General features: G+C 34.5%; 1 protein-coding gene across 1 annotated transcript in view; it reads right to left on the bottom strand.

Moving 5' to 3' along the window:
* Window positions 1–20,521, bottom strand: part of COG5 (component of oligomeric golgi complex 5) — a 300,018-nt gene that overhangs the window by 159,307 nt on the left and 120,190 nt on the right. Inside the window, exon 7 of the mRNA XM_059170806.1 lies at window positions 9,245–9,375. Within this exon, the coding sequence (XP_059026789.1) occupies window positions 9,245–9,375 (131 nt within the window). The remainder of the gene's footprint in view (window positions 1–9,244; window positions 9,376–20,521) is intronic.

Raw genomic sequence — 20,521 nt, 5'->3', positions numbered from 1 at the left:
TAAGGATAAAATAGCAAGCACAAGCTAAATAATAAGACTAAACTTTGGGGAAAACATTTAGAGATCAGTATCTTTTTAAGTTCTATAACACCAGGTCAGTACAAATTAATAACACTACTATTATTAGTAACAACATATAACAACATATTAACTACAGAAGAGTAATTTTTAAAATTACTATTTACACATGTCATAAACCTTATTTAAATATAAATGTGCTCATGCAGATCTCTTTTTTTTTTAGTTTTTAAAAAAAGTTTTTTAAAGATTTTATTTATTCATTTGACAGACAGAGATCACAAGTAGGCAGAGAGGCAAGCAGAGAGAGAGGAAGGGAAGCAGGCTCCCTGCTGAGCAGAGAGCCCGATGCAGGGCTCAATGCAGGGCTCGATCTCAGGACCCGGATATCATGACCTGAGCTGAAGGCAGAGGCTTTAACCCACTGAGCCACCCAGGAGCCCCCCCACCCCTGCCCCAGATCTCTATTAAATCTAAGGAAAGCTAACAGTGATAGGAGCAAACAGACAAATATTTGTGGTAGATGGGGGTAGTAATGACAAATTATCCACTGAATTTAGTAAAGGAAATACATGAAACATTTAGCTCTGGTTAACTTGAAGAGCTCTTACTATAATCATCCTTTCAAATTGCTTCTTTTCAAATTGAAGTATAATTGACATGCAACATTATATTAGTTCCAGGTGTACAACATAATGATATGATATTTGTGTATATTGCAAAATGATCATCATAAAGTCTAGGTAACCATAGTTACAGATTTTTTTCCTGTGATAAGCACTTTTAAGGACTATCCTCTCAGCAGTACTATTGTATTAACTATAGTCACAATGTTGTATATTACATTCTCAAGACATTTATTCTTTACCTGGAAGTTTGTACCTTTAATACCCTTCATCCATAGCACCTACCCATCCTGAAGTTGTTTATTTTGGGTCAAAAAAAATGCTTTGGGAAAACTCAAAAAGTTAAAAATAGAATTACCATATGATCCAGCAATTCCACTACCAGGTATTTACCCAAAGAAAATGAGAACACTAATTCAAAAAGATATATGTACCCCTATGTTTACTGCAGCATTACTTATAATAGCCAAGATAGGGAAGCAACCTAACTGTCCACTGACAGATGAGCAGATAAAGAAAGTGTGGTGTATGCATACTGTTGAGTAGCCATAGAAAAGAATGAAATGTTGGGGTGCCTGGCTGGCTCAGTCAGTAGAGCATCCGACTCTTGATCTTGGGGTCATCAGTTCAAGCCCCAGGTTGGGCATAGAGCTTACTTAAAAAAATAAAATTAAAATTAAAAAAGCCAAAAGAATGAAGTCTTGCCATTTATGACAATATGAATGGACCTTGAGGGTATTAAGTTTAGTGAAATGTCAGACACAGAAAAACAAATACCATGAGATTTCACTTCTAAGTGGAACCTAAAACAAAAATAAAAACAGAAACAGACTCACAGGAAACAAACTGCTGGTAACCAAATGAGGGAGGGATTGAGGGGGCAGGCAAAATAGGTAAAGGATATTAAGAAGTACTAACTTGCAGTTATAAAATAATTAAGTCATGGGATGTAATGTACAGCATAGGAAGTACAGTCAATAACACTGTAAGAACTTTGTATGGTGACATTAAGTAGACTTACAGTGATCATTTTATAACATTTAAAAATATCTAATCACTATAATATAAACCTGAAACTAGGATATTGTATGTTAATTTACTTAAGTTTAAAAAATGAATAAAAAGAAGAATATTTCAACAAGAGTTGAAAAATTACTGAAACTCTGTATTTTGTAAATGGCAAAAAAACCCAAAACCAAAAAGTACCTTGGGACCAAATATACAAAAGGAGTTTATATAGATTCAAATGTTCTAGAATACATGAGACAAGCCAGGAAAACTTGCAGCAGCTAAAGACAGAAAGCTAGACTTTTTTTTTTTTTTTTTTAGACTTTAATTTTTTAATAAACATATATTTTTATCCCCAGGGGTACAGGTCTGTGAATCACCAGGTTTACACACTTCACAGCACTCACCAAATCACATACCCTCCCCAATGTCCATAATCCCACCCCCTTCTCCCAAACCCCCTCCCCCCGGCAACCCTCAGTTTGTTTTGTGAGATTAAGAGTCACTTATGGTTTGTCTCCCTCCCAATCCCATCTTGTTTCATTTATTCTTCTTCTACCCACTTAAGCCTCCATATTGTATCACCACTTCCTCATATCAGGGAGATCATATGATAGTTGTCTTTCTCTGCTTGACTTATTTCGCTAAGCATGATACGCTCTAGTTCCATCCATATTGTTGCAAATGGCAAGATTTCATTTCTTTTGATGGCTGCATAGTATTCCATTGTGTATATATACCACATCTTCTTGATCCATTCATCTGTTGATGGACATCTAGGTTCTTTCCATAGTTTGGCTATTGTGGACATTGCTGCTATAAACATTCGGGTGCATGTGCCCCTTTGGATCACTACGTTTGTATCTTTAGGGTAAATACCCAATAGTGCAATTGCTGGGTCATAGGGCAGTTCTATTTTCAACATTTTGAGGAACCTCCATGCTGTTTTCCAGAGTGGCTGCACCAGCTTGCATTCCCACCAACAGTGTAGGAGGGTTCCCCTTTCTCCGCATCCTCGCCAGCATCTGTCATTTCCTGACTTGTTGATTTTAGCCATTCTGACTGGTGTGAGGTGATATCGCATTGTGGTTTTGATTTGTATTTCCCTGATGCCGAGTGATATGGAGCACTTTTTCATGTGTCTGTTGGCCATCTGGATGTCTTCTTTGCAGAAATGTCTGTTCATGTCCTCTGCCCATTTCTTGATTGGATTATTTGTTCTTTGGGTGTTGAGTTTGCTAAGTTCTTTATAGATTCTGGACACTAGTCCTTTATCTGATATGTCGTTTGCAAATATCTTCTCCCATTCTGTCAGTTGTCTTTTGATTTTGTTAACTGTTTCCTTTGCTGTGCAAAAGCTTTTGATCTAGACCTTTAAAAGCAGATATCCAACTTCACAAATCAACTGACACCAAGTCTACTACTGGTGTTGGTTGGGCCAGCACAGAAGAAAAGCGATCACAAAAGAAGTACTGTATGCTGAACTACCATAAGTAGCTATAAAAGGAATTTTTTTTTCTTTGTTCAACTTTGCCAGGAAGTGTTTTTGAAGCTTAGGAAATGCTTAATTTCCACAGATCTTCAACACAACGCATTTAAATTGGTACCCTCTCTATGCTAGAAGCAAACTGAGAATTTTTAATTACAAAAGTAAAAAGGGTTCATAATATCATAGTCACTTACTGCGTGTTATGGAGACATTTATCTATTGAACTTCAGTTCTACAATGTCATCTCTTAGAAAGACTCTTGTCTAGACCTCACTGTCACAGTACTGTTAGTTGTCAACTGATAAGCACCAGAACCTTGGGCTCACTTGACCAAGGAGGTTTTCTGCCTCAGGGAAAAGACAGGTCTGTGGATATTTACTTCCTAGCACTGGCAACAATTACCACGAGGGAGATCACTGCCGAGTACTAAGCTCTGAAAGAACAGATCACATAGACCTTTGTCCTGATAACTTTTAAAGACAAGTGACTAAGTACATCATCTTCCCCCATCCTGGAAACTCCAGAAAGTCCTGCACTTGTTTACCGGGAAAGCTTATAATTCACAAGTTAAAGCTGTCTTTCTAATTAAAATGTCATCATTTCACTGTGGAGGCCTGGTATCTATGGTGATGCAGGAACTCATCCAGATCAAAATCTTTGTCACCTATTTTTGAAAGCTAGTTAGAGCTCGAGGTAATGAATCTGCTGCAATCCTGAAAATATCATAAGGTTCTCTCTTTCTTTGTCTGGCTTCTGTCAGCGAAAGATTCTGAGGATCAGTACAAAAGAGACAGAGAGAAATTGGAGGAAAGGAATTGCTGCGGATGGAAGCCATATCAAGCCCCATATCTGTGACAAAGATTCATTCTTCAAGTGAATTGAAGAATGTTTTTTCTAATGTGGTGATATGGTATGCTTCACCAGAAGATGCACTCCAAGTCATCAATCCTTCCAAACTCTTAATAAAGAAAATGGTAGTGATACCTCTACGAATCTTTTCCATATAGAAATAATACAGCCTTTGTGAGGTTAGTTTACTTTCATATTTTTTATGCAGGAAGAAACAAGAGCTCTTCAATATCTCAGTAGTCATTTAGCTTATGTCTTCAAAAAGAGAAATTATGAAACACTATAGCAGAGATTTGGTGATACTACAAAGCCATTTAAAACCTACAACTGAAAATAGCACATTTATGCAATTAACCAGGAAAAAACAGTAATGATCAAAGAGAAATTATCTATATTTACTAAAATTTTGGTTTTGGAAAAAGAATGCCAAGAAAATAAACTTTCTTTTAATAAAGTTAAGATTTATAACTAACTGACACTAAAAATGATAGCTATCAACTACACACTCAAAAAGAAATCACTATTTTTGAGAAGCCAAATTAATGTCAGAAGTTGATTATTAAATGCAAGTGATGATGTAACATTTTTCAAAAGTTCCTTATTTTTTGAAAAATTCTGTTCATGTTATGAGCCTATAAACTGATTAGTGTGCAGTATTTCATTATTGCATTAATACTTCAAATTAAAATGCTGTCATTCTTTTAGTCTATATTTACAATAAATATTAATAAAACATTTAACTATTTCCTTTTTTTTTTTAAAGATTTTATTTATTTATTTGACAGACAGAGATCACAAGCAGGCAGAGAGGAAGGCAGAGAGGCGGGGGGGGGGGGAAGCAGGCTCCCCGCTGAGCAGAGAGCCTGATGCGGGGCTTGATCCCAGGACCCTGGGATCATGACCTGAGCCGAAGGTAGAGGCTTCAACCCACTGAGCCACCCAGGCACCCCACATTTAACTATTTCAGTGACATCTAATAAATGGGAGAATGTGATTTGAGAATAAAATAGATGCAAGCTGCAGCATCTGTTTTAATGGGAAGTGGAAGGAGTATTTCAGGCCTAAAAGGAACATGAAAGCCCTAAAGAAGGAAGGAAAGTAGGCATGTGAAAAACGAAAAGCAAGCCTGTGAGCCTGAAAAGCAGAGAACACAGGGGAAACTGGCATCAAATATGCATGTGTAAATGCTGATGAGAAGGAAAAGAACACAAGACAGAGCATAAAACAGAAAGGAGAATGTGGAAATACAACGAGATAAGGTTCCTAATACACTGGGGCCCCGAGCACAGGCAGCGTGAGAGGTCTGTGTACAAAGTAGAAATTAAGAGTATCTGCTCAGGGTTAACTGGAGTGTGTGGCAAAGCGGGCAAGGTTGATGGAAATACTAACTGCAGAGAATAGGGGGGAAAAAAGTTGGCCAGAGAAACATAAAAATTCTGAGGAATACTAAAGAACTGGTTTAGATTAGTCATCACATGGAGACTTCCCAAAGAAATTTTTATGGTATAAAAATTCTTCTCAACATAAATTACTTTGCAGATTGTCAAATAATTTAAAATATGATTATTTAACAAAATTAGAATAAAGTGCTTGGTCTTATTTAAGAAAGGTGGAAAGTTGGCATTCCCAGACCATGATTCTACCACCTGCTAGCTGTGTAATCTTCAGCTAATTTCTTAACCTTTCCAGGGCTTTGTTTCCTTAAGTATAAAAAGTGGATAATTATATCTTCCTCACATATTTGTTCCTACGACTGAAATAACAAATGTATAGTGACTAACCACAAATCCTGGCAAAGAACTGCATTCAATAAAGGTTAGTTTCTTTTTTAATTCCTGAACTGCCTGCTGACCCAGCCGGATGACACCTCTGTCTTGCTGCTTTCTAAGAGGTAAGGCAAAAGGTTCCCATATAGACTCCTTCCACCTTGTCTCCCAAGAAGCATTATTTCAGTAGCATCATTACTGTTGACGGTTTAATGTCAGTTCTGCAAAGGCAGAAAGCGGACATCGTGAAAATAACCCAGAGGACTCAGGTCTGAGAGAGACAGACACACGTGACTAAATTCATTAATAAATGTCATAAACATGAATATTAATTTATATACGACAAATACTGTAGAAATTGTAAAATGAACCAGAATGTTAATACTGGCAGATTGGTACACTTTTCTTTCTTTAGGAAAATTATGTAGAAGCCCAATTATTCTCAGGTTGGTTACTTTATATTTATAGACTCTAAATGAGACAAATGAATTGGATAATGCTGACTAATGAACGACAAACTTTGCTAATATAACCCAGACAGCCTAGAACAGAGATAATATTTCCATCTACTAAGCAGAAACTACCCTCCTTCAAACCACACTGAGACATACAAAATTATAGCTCCCTGTTGACTGTTCTCAGATCCATGCAGATCATCCCACATCTACCCGTGAAGACACATATTATTTTTATTTTTTTTCTTCTTTATCTAACTTAATCTCACTGATTAGACATGGGCCATTAGCTAAATAATGACAGTTATCTACTTGAATAATCTTTTCATTAACTTTATACAATTCAAATTTTTAACACTATTAATGTTTAAGGATACTAATTTCTTACAGGTTTATCAGTTCTACTTTAAATTTAATATGATTTAAAAACTGAAGCAGGGCACCTGGGTGGCTCAGTGGGTTAAGCCGCTGCCTTCTGCTCGGGTCATGATCTCGGGGTCCTGGGATTGAGTCCCACATCGGGCTCTCTGTTCAGCAGGGAGCCTGCTTCCCTTCCTCTCTCTCTTCCTGCCTCTCTGCCTACTTCTGATCTCTGTCAAATAAATAAATAAAAATAAATCTTTAAAAAAAAAAAAACTGAAGCAAAGTCAAATTTGACAACTGTTAAAAGGTACCCCAAAACAAAAACATATCTAAAATTGAATTTAGTTAGGAAAAATTATCCTAGAAAATATTTCCCCACTTTAGATATGTAAGAACACGGTAAAAAATAAGTCTTTAAAAGTAACCATTCCTTTGCACCATATTAAAATCACCCACCCCTACTGAAAAATGGTATTTTTTTTTTTAAAGATTTTATTTATTTATTTGACAGAGAGAGATCACAAGTAGGCAGAGAGGCAGGCAGGGAGAGAGGAGGAAGCAGGCTCCCTGCTGAGCAGAGAGCCCGATGTGGGACTCGATCCCAGGACCCTGAGATCATGACCTGAGCCGAAGGCAGCGGCTTAACCCACTGAGCCACCCAGGCGCCCGAAAAATGGTATTTTAAACAAACTTTAGTAATGCTTCTTTTCTACCATTTTTGGCTTCATTCCCATGACTCTGAAATGTAATAAAATACTAAGGATTGCATAGATTAAAGATATAAGCATATATGTACATACATATATAGCAATATATACTTCACAGGAAAAATTTTAAATAGTATTACATAAAGTTTGAAATCTGTGAGGTAGTGATAAGATGGACATTGGATGAATATAAAAGGCTTGGGATCCTTCACTTTCTGAAATGTTAATTGCTACCCTTCTCACAACTAAATGAAATGGGTCAACTTTCTACAGAAATATTCATCTTAATTCAAAGTTGACATGGAATTCCTTGAATATTTCTCTGAAATTATCTTCTCTAATTTGATGTAGGTGAGTATCTTTTTTTTTTTTTTTTTTTAACAGTATAAGCAGTTTACTTTCACAGTGAGACCTAAAGTCAGAAAATCAGTAGCAGGTAAAACTCAGCTCCAGTATTCTAAGTTGGGATACTGGTTACCTTCGGGAAAGAAGGACAGCAGTGACTATGAGAGGGAGTGAAGAGAACCCAGGAGGGCTGGGAGTTTCCCATTTCTTATATATATATATATTTTTTTTAAGATTTTATTTATTTATTTGTCAGAGAGAGAGTGAGTGAGAGCAAGCACAGGTAGACAGAGTGGAAGGAAGAGTCAGAGGGAGAAGCAGGCTCCCTGCGGAGCAAGGAGCCCGATGTGGGACTCGATCCCAGGACGCTGGGATCATGACCTGAGCCGAAGGCAGCTGCTTAACCAACTGAGCTACCCAGGCGTCCCGGGAGTTTCCCATTTCTTGACTGGGGCTTGATTTTACAGATGTGTTCACATGGTGGTATTTCACTCTACATGCATGTGTGTGTGTGGTATTTCATTCCATATGTACTTATCATCCATTCACTTTTCATTATGTAAATAATAATCAATGTCAAAAGTTTATTTTAAACAGTGATACTCAGTTATGCTTTTTAAATTTTAACCATGAAGAATCAGAAGTCAAACAAGTACCTTCCTGATTTAGAGACTACTTAGAGAATAAAATATTTGTAAAATTATTTTTGTCCAGTACAAATACACAAAATACAACACCTAGTTTAAAGGATCCAAATAAAAATAGACACTAATAATTGTATTTGGGTCCAATACAAATGGAGAAAATATCTGGGTGCAATTGAAATGTAGAATAATAGGTTACATCTAATTTGTTGATTCAACTACATCAATAACTTTGGATTTCTTCAACTACAGAATATTTAGCAACAGGCAAATGATACCTAAGAAATATCTCAAGCCAAAATATATATATTTTTAAATTATGGCACAAATGGGACCCTGAATGGCTCAGTCAGTTAAATGTTTGCCTTCAACTCAGATCATGATCCTGGGGTACTGACTGAGCCCCACATCAGGATGCCCTGCTTAGCGATAAGCCTGTTTCTCCCTCTCACTCTTCGCCACTCTCCAGCTTGTGCTTTCTCACACTCAAATAAATAAATAAACAAATATATACACAGTGATTGTAAATGGTGCAAGATTCTGGGGTTAGAGTGCTTAATATCTGGATCCAAAATATACCATGTGATACTTAAGTTCTCAGTCTCCTCATTTGTAAAACGGAAATAACAATACTGACTTTACTGGGTTGTTGAAAGGCTTAAATAAGTAACAGTGCTTAAGACAAAATAAGCATATTCAACAGGTATTAACGGTCTATCTACATAGACATATAAATTATATCTCATATTTTATATATCACATACTAAAATCTTGTAATCTATTTTTAAAATTAGATAAACATATATTAAGTAAAATTTCCCTATACTTAACTCCATACCCTACTCTACAATTTAAACTGTAGACATGGTTCTTCAGCGATGAGGGCATATATTAGTTTTTTAACCTCAAAGTCAAATCTTCATCTGTCTTACAACATATTTAACACATTAACAAAATGCTATTACTTTTATTACCTGTGTCTCTACACCCTGTTCCAGGAGGCGCTTAGCTTGATTTTCCACTTCAAGTCGAGCTCTTGCAATAAAAAGTAAATCATTTTCTATTACTTCTATTCCAGAAAGATCTATTCCTTGAGAAAGATAATCTATTAAAAAAAAAACACCAAAAAACACACACATTTAAGTATTTCACTATTGAATAAATATCAAGGCACTGAACTACCATATCTAATTCTTCAAAATACTTCCCTTTCCAAATTTTTATTTTAAAAAAATATAGTTACCCAAACATTTTCTATTTAATAAATAACTTCACTCTGGAGCAAAACATTCTAAATAAGATAGAGTTGATAAAGCAGGAATAGAAATCATAATTATAGTAAATTCCCAGTAATGTCAACACATTACATAAAAAGTAGTATCAAATTTATTTAAATATAATGAAATATCCTGATCTTGGAAACCTTAGAAATCTGTTGCAAGACAGTTTTAAGTTATTTTATAGTAACAAAATATCTGAAATAATCAGCATTTGAATAATTAATAAATCATGAAAATAATTTAGCATGCTAGAATTTATCATGCTGTCAGTTTATATGATTTTGCATACCTAAGAGCAGCTTACATTAAAGGATTTTCATATCATTGAATAAAAAATTTATAAAGAGGAATCAACTACTTATAGAATTAACATTCTATTTATAAAAGTATACAGAGCAAGAATCATGAAAAGATCTCTACAAAGATGTGATCAATAATTGTGCATACAAAAAAAAAATAATTGTGCATACTTAAAATTTGATAGTTTTTAAAAAATTTTTATGTTTTGACTTATTTTAGACATATCTAACGTAACTAAAATGCTAAAACTAAGGTCAAGATTTTAAGATTACGCAGCTTATTCACAGTTCTAAGACTCTGTTTTTTATTTTTAACAAGATAAATTATTTCTAAAAAATACTACTGTTTTATATAGAAGATTACTTTGTTGTCTATTACTCAACAGAATATCAAATCTGTTTTTCACCATATTCTTTTAATTGGAGCTGATTTTTTAAGTCTTCTTAAAATATATTTCAAGCACTTAAATCATCTTTTACTTAAGCAAAGTCACAGCATACTACCTACTGATTGCTAACGAACCACTTAGTTAACTATCCACTCTAATATCTACTGACAGAACACCATATATATAGTTAGTACTACACAAGATGACAAAAAGAAATCAAACAGAAGGGCAACTGAGCAGTGGTTATTGCTAATGGCACCTCAACCATAAGCATTTTTGTTAAATGTGCATATTTAAAGGGACTTTAGACTACCCCAGTGGAAAGTTTTGAAAAACCTCTAAATCAAACAACAACAACAATATCAAAACCCCCTCTAAATCATATGGGCTTAGGATTCTGCCTCCTAATTTACTCACGAAGTGATCACAGTCACAAGATATAGCCAGCCTCATTAAGCCTCAATTTTTTCACCTGTAAAATGCCAACAGCATATAAATCACGCCCTATATAACTCTTAAAACTATCATCAGAATCAAAATAAGTGAAGAAATGCCAAAGTACTTTATATACCAATCCATTATGTAAATGTAGGGTGGATTATAATACACAAAAAAGTTTTTAATCTTATTTTTAATTTTAAATTTTATTTTTCAGAGAATTTTTTGGGAAAACTATATTTGACTCCAGTCATGGTAATGATCAATGAGGAAATGCTATGTTTACCCTAAAATACTTACTAGACAATATAGAATCAAACTACAGGCATGCACACAATAGAAAATAAGTATTTTCTTTTCCAGCCAGTTATCAATGTGTTTCTTTTTTTCTGTAATCTGAAGAGGAAAAATACTACAAGTAAGAAAAAAAGAAGGGGGGGGGGTGAGAGACACTATGAGTAAGAGATCTGTCTGGATTCTATTTCTTTCAAATATATTTCTGAATATAAGTCTTGCCACCTTTGGTACCAGTTACTTTATTTGAAAAACAAAGAGCTAGAGGATATAAACCCTAAGGTTCCTTCCATTTATACTTTTCCAGAGATAAACAAAGCCAAAAGTTGCTTTACTCTTATGAATGCTGATCTGTCGCTCTGGAGACAATTCAAATCATTCACTCAAACCTTTTATTGAGTATCAAATATTTATAAATCACAGACACCAAAGAAATGAACCAGACTTAATTTCTCACCCCAAGTAGCAAAATCTAAGAAAGAAAAACAAAGCACAAAGTTGCAATCTCTGAAAGATAAAGATAAAATGTATTATGCTAGGTGTCATGGGAACAAAAAGAAAGTAAATATTGTTTATGTTATCACAGTCTACCATCCAGTAGGGGTGAGAGGATAGTAAATGATTAATTCCAATACTTATTTAAGGTAAACAATGGTCCCCATCACATTATCTAACCTACTCCTTCTCCAACTGCCCCATTCTGTTCATCCACACGGTATAATCACTTAAAAAATAATCAAAATACTAGACTGGGAATACAAAGGATTCTATTGCCTGGGAGGGAGAAAGGCCCTATTATTTTCCTTACTGATTACTCCACAAACCAGCTTTTTAATAAAAGAGGTTCAGTACAGAAAGGGGTGAAAAACAACAGAAAAACAAAGTAGCAACACCCCACAAGCACCTAGCCAGGAGAGTGGAAGGATTACATCAAGTTGTCTGCTCTTGTTTAATTGTCCCATACAATGGCCATCAGTGTTTCAAGTCTTCGCAATCTGCTCTTTGTGAAACATATCTAGGGAATGGGGCCAAGGACAAGATGATGATGATGATTCCAATAACAATAAATATAATTTTGAACACGTAACATATAGAGGGCATTAAATCAGACACAAAATATCTTTTTATTATTTTATGTATGCTTCGATTATATGTAATATTTTAAACAGCCTTGCTAGAAATATTATTTAATTATTAAAAATTCAGTTGGCTAGTAGGCAGCAAAGAGAATTTAAATCCAGATCTGACTTCCATCTTTTCACTAGATCATCCCAGGCCAATCCCACAAATCTCTGAAAGAAGAAAACTTTATATTCAAAGGATAGATAGCATTCCTCCCATAGTACTCCAGTTTGCTCAGTGAAAGAATAAAAATGTAAAAATCTTATCAAAATTAACTGGAGAGAGCGCCTGCGTGGCTCAGTGGGTTAAGCCTCTGCCTTCAGCTCAGGTAAATTTCAAGGTCCGGGGATTCAGCCCCTTATCAGGCTTTCTGCTCAGCAGGGAGACTGCTTCCCCCCCCCCCCCCCCCCCGCCTCTCTGCCTGCTGCTCTGCATACTGGTGATCTCTCTCTCTGTCAAATAGATTTTAAAAAAAATTAACTGGGGAATTAAATTAAAGCTGGAACAATGACAGAATTAAAAACTCATATTTTGATGTTCCATAAAAAGGAAAAATTTTGAAATATATAAAATGTCCTTAAATGCTAAATTTTGAAATATGCCAGCATTAGTCACACTTTAACAATTAAACTTTAATATATGTGGAGTACATAGCCAGAATTATCTTTCTGTCACTTATTACTAATACCTGTTGAATCCTTTCCCATACAAAAATATGTATGAAGAAACCAACAAGATCCTTTGGCTTTAACATATCACCTCCTGAGAAGCAAGAAAATGATGAGACTACTTTTCATGGGAAAGAAATGATATTGGTCATCTCTTTGTTTAATTAACCTGAGAAAAATTTAATCTAATATTAGAAGAAAAAGGAATTCAACCAAAACATCTAACACAGGTATCAAGAGGATGGATAACATAATCATAAGCATTTTTTTTTTTTGTCAAATATACACAAGTCTTTGAAATTTAAGGTACTAAAAAATAAATTCTGGTTTCCCCTATTACCACTGTCCTGGTCTAAAACACTAAAACTTCAGAATAAATTTCATATGCTTTGCACCCAGGCAGTCACTTGATCTCAGTGATTGGTTCTTGTATTATTTCCTGGGACTAACCCATTTCTTTTTATTTCCTTAGTCTTCAGACTAAACCAATATCTCAATATGACTTTTATTACTAAGATATATGCCTGTCATTTTAATAGACTCTCACGGTTCTAATCAGTACTACACCTGGCTAGCAGAATAAATGTTCTCATGGTTCTCTCCCACTCACGAATTCTATGGCTTCCTGTTCACTAACAATTTCTCTTTCTATTTTGCAACACAAATCCTCTTTACTGATTCCAAAATCCTCACTGCCTCTTCCGCTACCATCATCCTCCTTTGTTTAAAACAAACAAAAAGAAGGGTAATTATAGTTTGGTAAATGATTCAGTGCATTTATTTTTCATATGGTAGCACTAAATTATTGATTTGGAACAAAAGAGATGAGGGAAGGGTTCATGTGTCAAGTTGAGATGGTGCTTGAAGTCAAAAGAAATCAAAGAGGCTAACTCTTCATGCTTCATTATAGAAAGCCAAAGAAGTTAAAAACTAAAAAGTGGAAACACAGGTAGGTTAGTTAAATATGGGGGTAAATACCATGAGAATTAGCAAAAACGTTTTGAAATGACTGCCTCTGGGGAAAAGTAAAGGGTAAAGGCATTGTTATTTTTTAAATAATAAATCTTATAGAACTATTTGAGTATGCTATGCATATGTAATCTTCTTAACAAATAAAACTAAAGAGTAAATTAGAAATATAGAAAAATAATTTGAAAAATTAAAATAAGGTGGCTAGCTTAAGAGAATAACAGAATTCTCATCTTCTAAATCAATGATTCTGCTTATGGGAATAAGTAATCCTTAAAAAGAAGAAAAAGTGAAGTATATTGGGTAGGAAGATATTAATCACCATGTTAACTGTAATAAATACATACATACATATGTATATCTGCATGTTGATGTATACATGTGCATATAAAGAGAAACACTGTAAATGACTAAAAACCACTTTGAAAATCAATTTGGGATAATCTAATACGATTTCATATGAATTTCTCTATGACCAAAATATACCATTCCAAGGCACATACCCAGAGAAGTTCATATATATGTATATTGGAAGACATGTACAATGGTCATAACAGCATTGTTAAAAACAAAACAAAGCAAACAATCGAAATGACCACCAACTGGAAGAGATAAATGTAACATTCATTCAAAATACGAATTTAGAGGAGTAAAAATAAACAATGATAGATATACACATTAATACCAACATCGATAGTATTAAGAAGAACAAAGTTTTAGAAGAATACACACAGCAGGAAGTGATTTATATTAAGACATGCAAAATTAAGCAATATATTATTTAGGGACACATACAAACATTAACAATAATAAGAAAAGTTAGTAGAGACAGGTTGTACAAAAGGCTTATAGTATTCTAATAAATTTTTTTAAGATTTTACTTATTTATTTGACAGACAGAGAGGGAACACAAGCAGGGGGAGTGGGCAAGGGAGAAGCAGGCTCCCCGCCAAGAAGAGAGCCCAATGCAAGGCTTGATCCTAGGACCCTGAGACCTGGGCTGAAGGCAGAGGCTCAACCCACTGAGCCACCTAGGCGCCACTATAGTATTCTATTCTTAAAGTTGGTGGGTAGTATTTGTAGCTTACACATGCTAAAAATATGGTTTCGTATTTTTATATTTTTCCATTAAATACTAAGTAAGTGTGAACCACTGGTACAGATTATAGCATTACAAATGAGGACATTACAACAGTTATAACTGTACTTTGTATACTCAAAAGACTAAACATGTTAGTAAAGACATGGATAAAGTAATACACAAACTGAACTTCTAGAGATATAAAGGACGAAGTCTGGATGGGATTAATAGTAGATGAGGCCCTGCAGGAAAAACAAAAGATACTGTCCATGAAAAATTTAATGCTAGAATTATTAATTGATAACTGGATAAAGTTTTGTCTTTTCCTTTTAAAAATAAGCTCATTAAGAAATTTTTAGAAATTGGAAAAACATTTCAGGGTGCCTGGGTGGCTCAGTCGGTTAAGCGTCCTGACTCTTGACTTCAGTTTAGGTCATGATCTCAGGGTCCAGGAGATTGAGCCCCACTTGGCTCAGCAGAGGGGTCTGCTTAAGATTCTCTCCCCGTGAGGCGCCTGGGTGGCTCAGTGGGTTGAGCCTCTGCCTTCGGCTCAGGTCATGATCCCAGGGTCCTGGGATTGAGCCCTGCATGGGGCTCTCCACTCAGCGGGGAGCCTGCTTCCCCCCTCTCTCTCTGCCTACCTCTGCCTACTTGTGGTCTCTCTCTCTGTCAAATAAATAAATAAAATCTTAAAAAAAAAAAAAAGATTCTCTCCCCTTACTATGCTTAGGGAAATAAGTCAATCGAAGAAAGACAACTATCATATGATCTCCCTGATATGAGGAAGTGGAGATGCAATGTGAGGGGACTGGGGGTAGGAAAAGAATAAATCTAACAAGATGAGATCGGGAGGGAGACAAACCATAAAAGACTCTTAATCTCACAAAACAAACTGAGGGTTGCTGGGAGGAGGGGGATCGGGAAAGGGTGGTGGGGTTATGGACACTGGGGAGGGTATGTGCTATGGTGAATGTTGTGAAGCATGTAAACCTGGCGATTCACAGACCTGTACCCCTGGGGCTAATAATACATGTTTATTAAAAAATTTAAAAATTAAAAAAAAAAGATTCTCTCCCTTTCCCTCAACTCCTCCCCCACCCCAGCTCTCACATTCTCCTCCCAAAAAAAGGAAAGAAAGGGGGAAAGAGAAAGAAAGAGGAAAAACATTTCAAAAGGGAGTAATTATATAACCTCACAACTCTGAGGCCACAAAAGCCAAGTGGATCATTGGAATATACATGATTATGTCTGAGAAATTTACAAATCTTCAAATTCTCCAGAAGCACCAAAATAGACTATATCCTCCCCCTGGATGTTTATCTGAGAGCAGAAAAAGCAAAAGCTGACATACAGGAACTGGGCAGCTGGCTATAGTCACTTACCAATGAAAGTGACTCCCTCCTACACACCAACTTTGCAAAGAGCACAATTCAGATATGTGCCTCTGAGAAATTTAAGCAACCTTCAGATGTTCCTAAAATACTTAAAATCTTGGTTGTGCTTAAAAGTGAAAATAAAGGTCTACTCTACTCCTTTAAAATCTTATCCTCTTTTTTAATCTACTCATGAGTTCTTTTGTTCCTGTTTTTATTTGTAATTACACTTGTTTAGAATGTCCAACTTAGTGTTTTAGCATTCACCCATCCTATTATAGTGCTTATAAATACCAATTTTTGATAGCTTCCCAGTATTTCACCAAATAAATGAACCAAAAATTATTTAATCATTTACCTAAGATGGAATAATTATTTATCATAAATAACTATTTTATCTTTACATATAAAAATGTTAAATATCTAGAATTATCCTCTTGGGAAATAATCAAAGACAGAATTACTGAGTCGAAGTATTGCCTTTAAGTTTACGTTAAATAATTTTTTTTTTTACTATCTGTATTTACTTTGAAAATCTCTAATTTTTACTCCTTTATTTTCTTATATTGCTTTGTATTAATTATATATTAATATTCACTGTTTACCCATCATTTTTGCTACAAATATTTTCCCAGTTTGTTAATTATTTAATTTTTAGTTATTTAGAATATTACTTGAGGCCATTTTCAAAATATAATCATACAATTATATTTTCTAAAAAGCTCCATCTTTATTACTTCTACACTGCCCTGATTATAGACTTTAGACTAAAGCCCACCTTTTACAAAAGCAAGGCAGTGATATATAAAGGATTATCTGGCAAACTGGTGAATAATAATCTGAAAAGGAAAACTGTCATTTTAAAATCAATTCTACAAAAATTTTATCTTTAAATCAAGGTAAGTTGTATTTTAAGATCAGAGCCTATCACAATGACACATTTTAATTCACTGTGGAATATCAATCTTCCTTGCTACCATATTTTATGTTATATAAAGAATACCATTACCAGAGAATACTAAGCTAAATAATAAATTTAAATTAAAACCAGGAATGTAATAACCATAAAACACCACCAAACAACATGGATCATGCAGGGTTATAGTACTGATAGAATTAATTTAACCAATCAACAATGAGATCTGCGCCTCCGCTTACTGAAGTTACTCAAACCAATAATGATAATAATAATAATAATAATGATACTACAACAGAATCATTATTTGCTATTTGTAAGAAATCTAAGGTAATCTGGTATAGTTCTGAAACCTCTTTTAAAGACACACACACAGTGTCTCATATCCCTCCCCCTCCCCCTTTGTTTGGTTGGTTTTTTGTTTTGTTTTTTCTAAGTATGCTCTATGTTGAACATGGGGCTTGACCTCATAACCCAGGGATCAGGAGTCCCATGCTCTTGAGACTCAGTCACACATGTGCCCCTCTAGTCACTTAAAAAATTTTTCTTTTCACTAAAGAAACAATAGAAAATACATAAATTTGGGGTAGCTGGGTGGCTCAGTTAGTTGGGCATCCAACTCTTGGTTTTGGCTCAGGTCATGATCTCAGGGTCCTGGGATCCAGCCCAGTCTCCATCTAACTCGGCCCCTTCTCCTTCTCACATATATGCAAATAAATAACTCTTTAAAAAAAAAAAAAGGAGAGAGCACAAAGTTAGAAATTTTAAGTCAAAAATACCAACAAAGAAATCTACACACCAATTTTGATTTTCATTTCCTCACTCTACATGTAAAAACTATTTTATTTTTCTAGTTGATATATGTTAATCATATTTAAATAGATATCCTGAACCTAATGACCAAAAAACACCTTTAGGAAAAATACTTTATTTTTTAAAATCATTTTTATTAACATGTAATGTATTATTTGCCCCAGGAGTACAGGTCTATGAATCATCAGGCTTATACATTTCACAGCACTCACCATAACACATATGCTCCCCAATGTCTATAACCCAACCACCCTCTCCCTATCCCCCACCCACCAGCAACCCTCAGTTTGTTTTGTGAGATTAAGAGTCTCTTATGGTTTGTCTCCCTCCCGGTCCCATCTTGTTTCATTTTTTCCTTCCCTACCCGCCACAAGCCCTGCCCTCGCCTCTCAGCCTCTCAAATTCCACATATCAGAGAGATCATATGAAATTGTCTTTCTCTGACTGACTTATTTCGCTCAGCATAATACCCTCTAGTTCTATCCACATTGTTGTAAATGGCAAGAGTTCATTTCTTTCGATGGCTGCATAGTATTCCACTGCAGGAAAAAAACATTTTAAAGAAAAATGTTTATGTACAATTGCAGTGTAATTTCAATCATGTATAACATAAACAAAAACATAATGAAATTATAAAGCAAAATTATAAAAAAGTAATATGTATTTGTATGAAAGTAGAAATGGTGACACAGAAAACAGAGAACAAAATAACATAAGTTTAAAAGGTCTAAGAGGGGTGCCTAGGTGGCTCAGTTGGTTAATAAGCCTTTGACTCTCTTTTTTTGGCTCAGATCATAATTCCAGGGTCGTGAGATAGAGCCCCATGTTGGGCTCTATGCTGAGTATGGAGCATGCTTTCTGATTCTTTCTCTCCCTCTGTCCCTCCCTACCCCCACCTACCCCTCATGCTCATGCTCTCTTTCTTAAAAAAAAAAAAAAAAAAAATCATTAAATAAATAAAATGTAAAAGATTTTAGTGTATGGCAACCAAAACATAACAAAAAAGTAATAAAATCTTCTCACAATATTATAAACCCATCATAGAAAGAAATAAAAAATATATAATACTTCTAAGTATGGGGGAAAATAGCCAAATGAATCACAAGAGAAATTTCACAAAAATTAATATATACAATTTTTAATTTTTCTAATGAAAAAATAATAATAAAATAAAAAAAGAATGGGAAAATTTTGAAATCAAACATATAAGTTACCATTAAAAACATATATAGTTCTCAACTGGCAAATAATCAAAGGATATTAAAAAACAAGTTTATATAAGAGTAGGTTAATAATTAAGTTAATGTTTGAAAATCTATTAAAACTTTATGATTTAAATTTATTTTTATGAAAAATGAAGTAGTACATGATCACTGGAATACTTATAAAATCAATACAAATCTTTTACTTAAAGTCAATTCTACTCATTTTAGAGAAAACAGGTACATCTTTTCAAAGGCAGTGTATGATATGAAAGAATCAAGTAGGAATGAAAATACCTGAACTTTATTTTACTCAAATCTACAACCTGAGAAAAATTTCTTAAACTTTCTGAGATTACTAAAAATGAAAAATCCTGTTACAAATCTCACAGACTTGTATGGATCAAATGAGATAATATGAATGAAGAAGGTTTTGAAAAATATCAAGAACTACATGTAACTAAGTTACTATTTTTATAAACAGGGTGTTAGTTGCTCCTTTTTTTCTTCCATGGAGAAAGTGTGAAGGGCGCTAAATACCAGATACTCTTAAAGAGTTCAATATTACAAAAAGACAATAATAATAAGAGTAAAATCTGTACTTTTCTAACCAAGCCTTAATTGATCTTACTGCTTATACTATGCCAGAATAACTTCAGGCTTAAGTAAATTCTTGGTTGAATCCTCATATTTCAAGTCCAAAGCAGTTCTCAGGGTATGTTGATCTCTCTTGTTCCTCAAAGCTTCATGAAAATTTAGCATCAAAAGCTTTACTTTTTTTTTCCTGACTCTAATTGCAAGATGGGGAAAAAAAACTTACTATTAGAAAAAAGATATTTTTTCTTTCTTAAATCTTACTCTCTTTTCAGCTAGCACAAAAAATTGTCCAGGGCCAAAAAAAGATAGTGTATTTTCTATCTTTCCTCTGGGCACAGTTTCCACACACACCCCACCACCAACTTTCTAAAACATGGATTTATACAAACTTCCTTTGTTGACCTCCAGGAAGATATGTCAGTGCCTACCTTCCACTCAGTACCTGAGCAGAAGTGTCAATATCTCTCCCTCAAAAAGAGGAGAAGCACTAGATAAAATCAGCAAGGATATTAAAAAAATGACCACCACCAAAAACCAAAAGTATCTAATTGATATCTACAGAGCACTCTGCCCAACAAAAACAGAATACATATTCTATTCAACTACACGTAGAACATTAACCAAAACAGGGCATGTTCTGGATCGTAACACAAACATTTTAAGTTGAAAATTACTGATACCAGACAAAATATGTTCTTTGATCATAATGATATCAAAGAACAATAGAAAAATAACTAAATTTTCCAAACATTTGGAAATTAACACATTTCTAAAGGTTTTTCTTTTTAAGTAATCTCCATACCCAACATG

This window comes from Mustela lutreola, chromosome 4 (genome assembly GCF_030435805.1).
Source record: "Mustela lutreola isolate mMusLut2 chromosome 4, mMusLut2.pri, whole genome shotgun sequence".
Lineage (NCBI taxonomy): Eukaryota > Metazoa > Chordata > Mammalia > Carnivora > Mustelidae > Mustela > Mustela lutreola.
The sequence above is the reverse complement of the archived record's forward strand: the minus strand, read 5'-3'. Positions and strand labels throughout refer to the sequence as shown.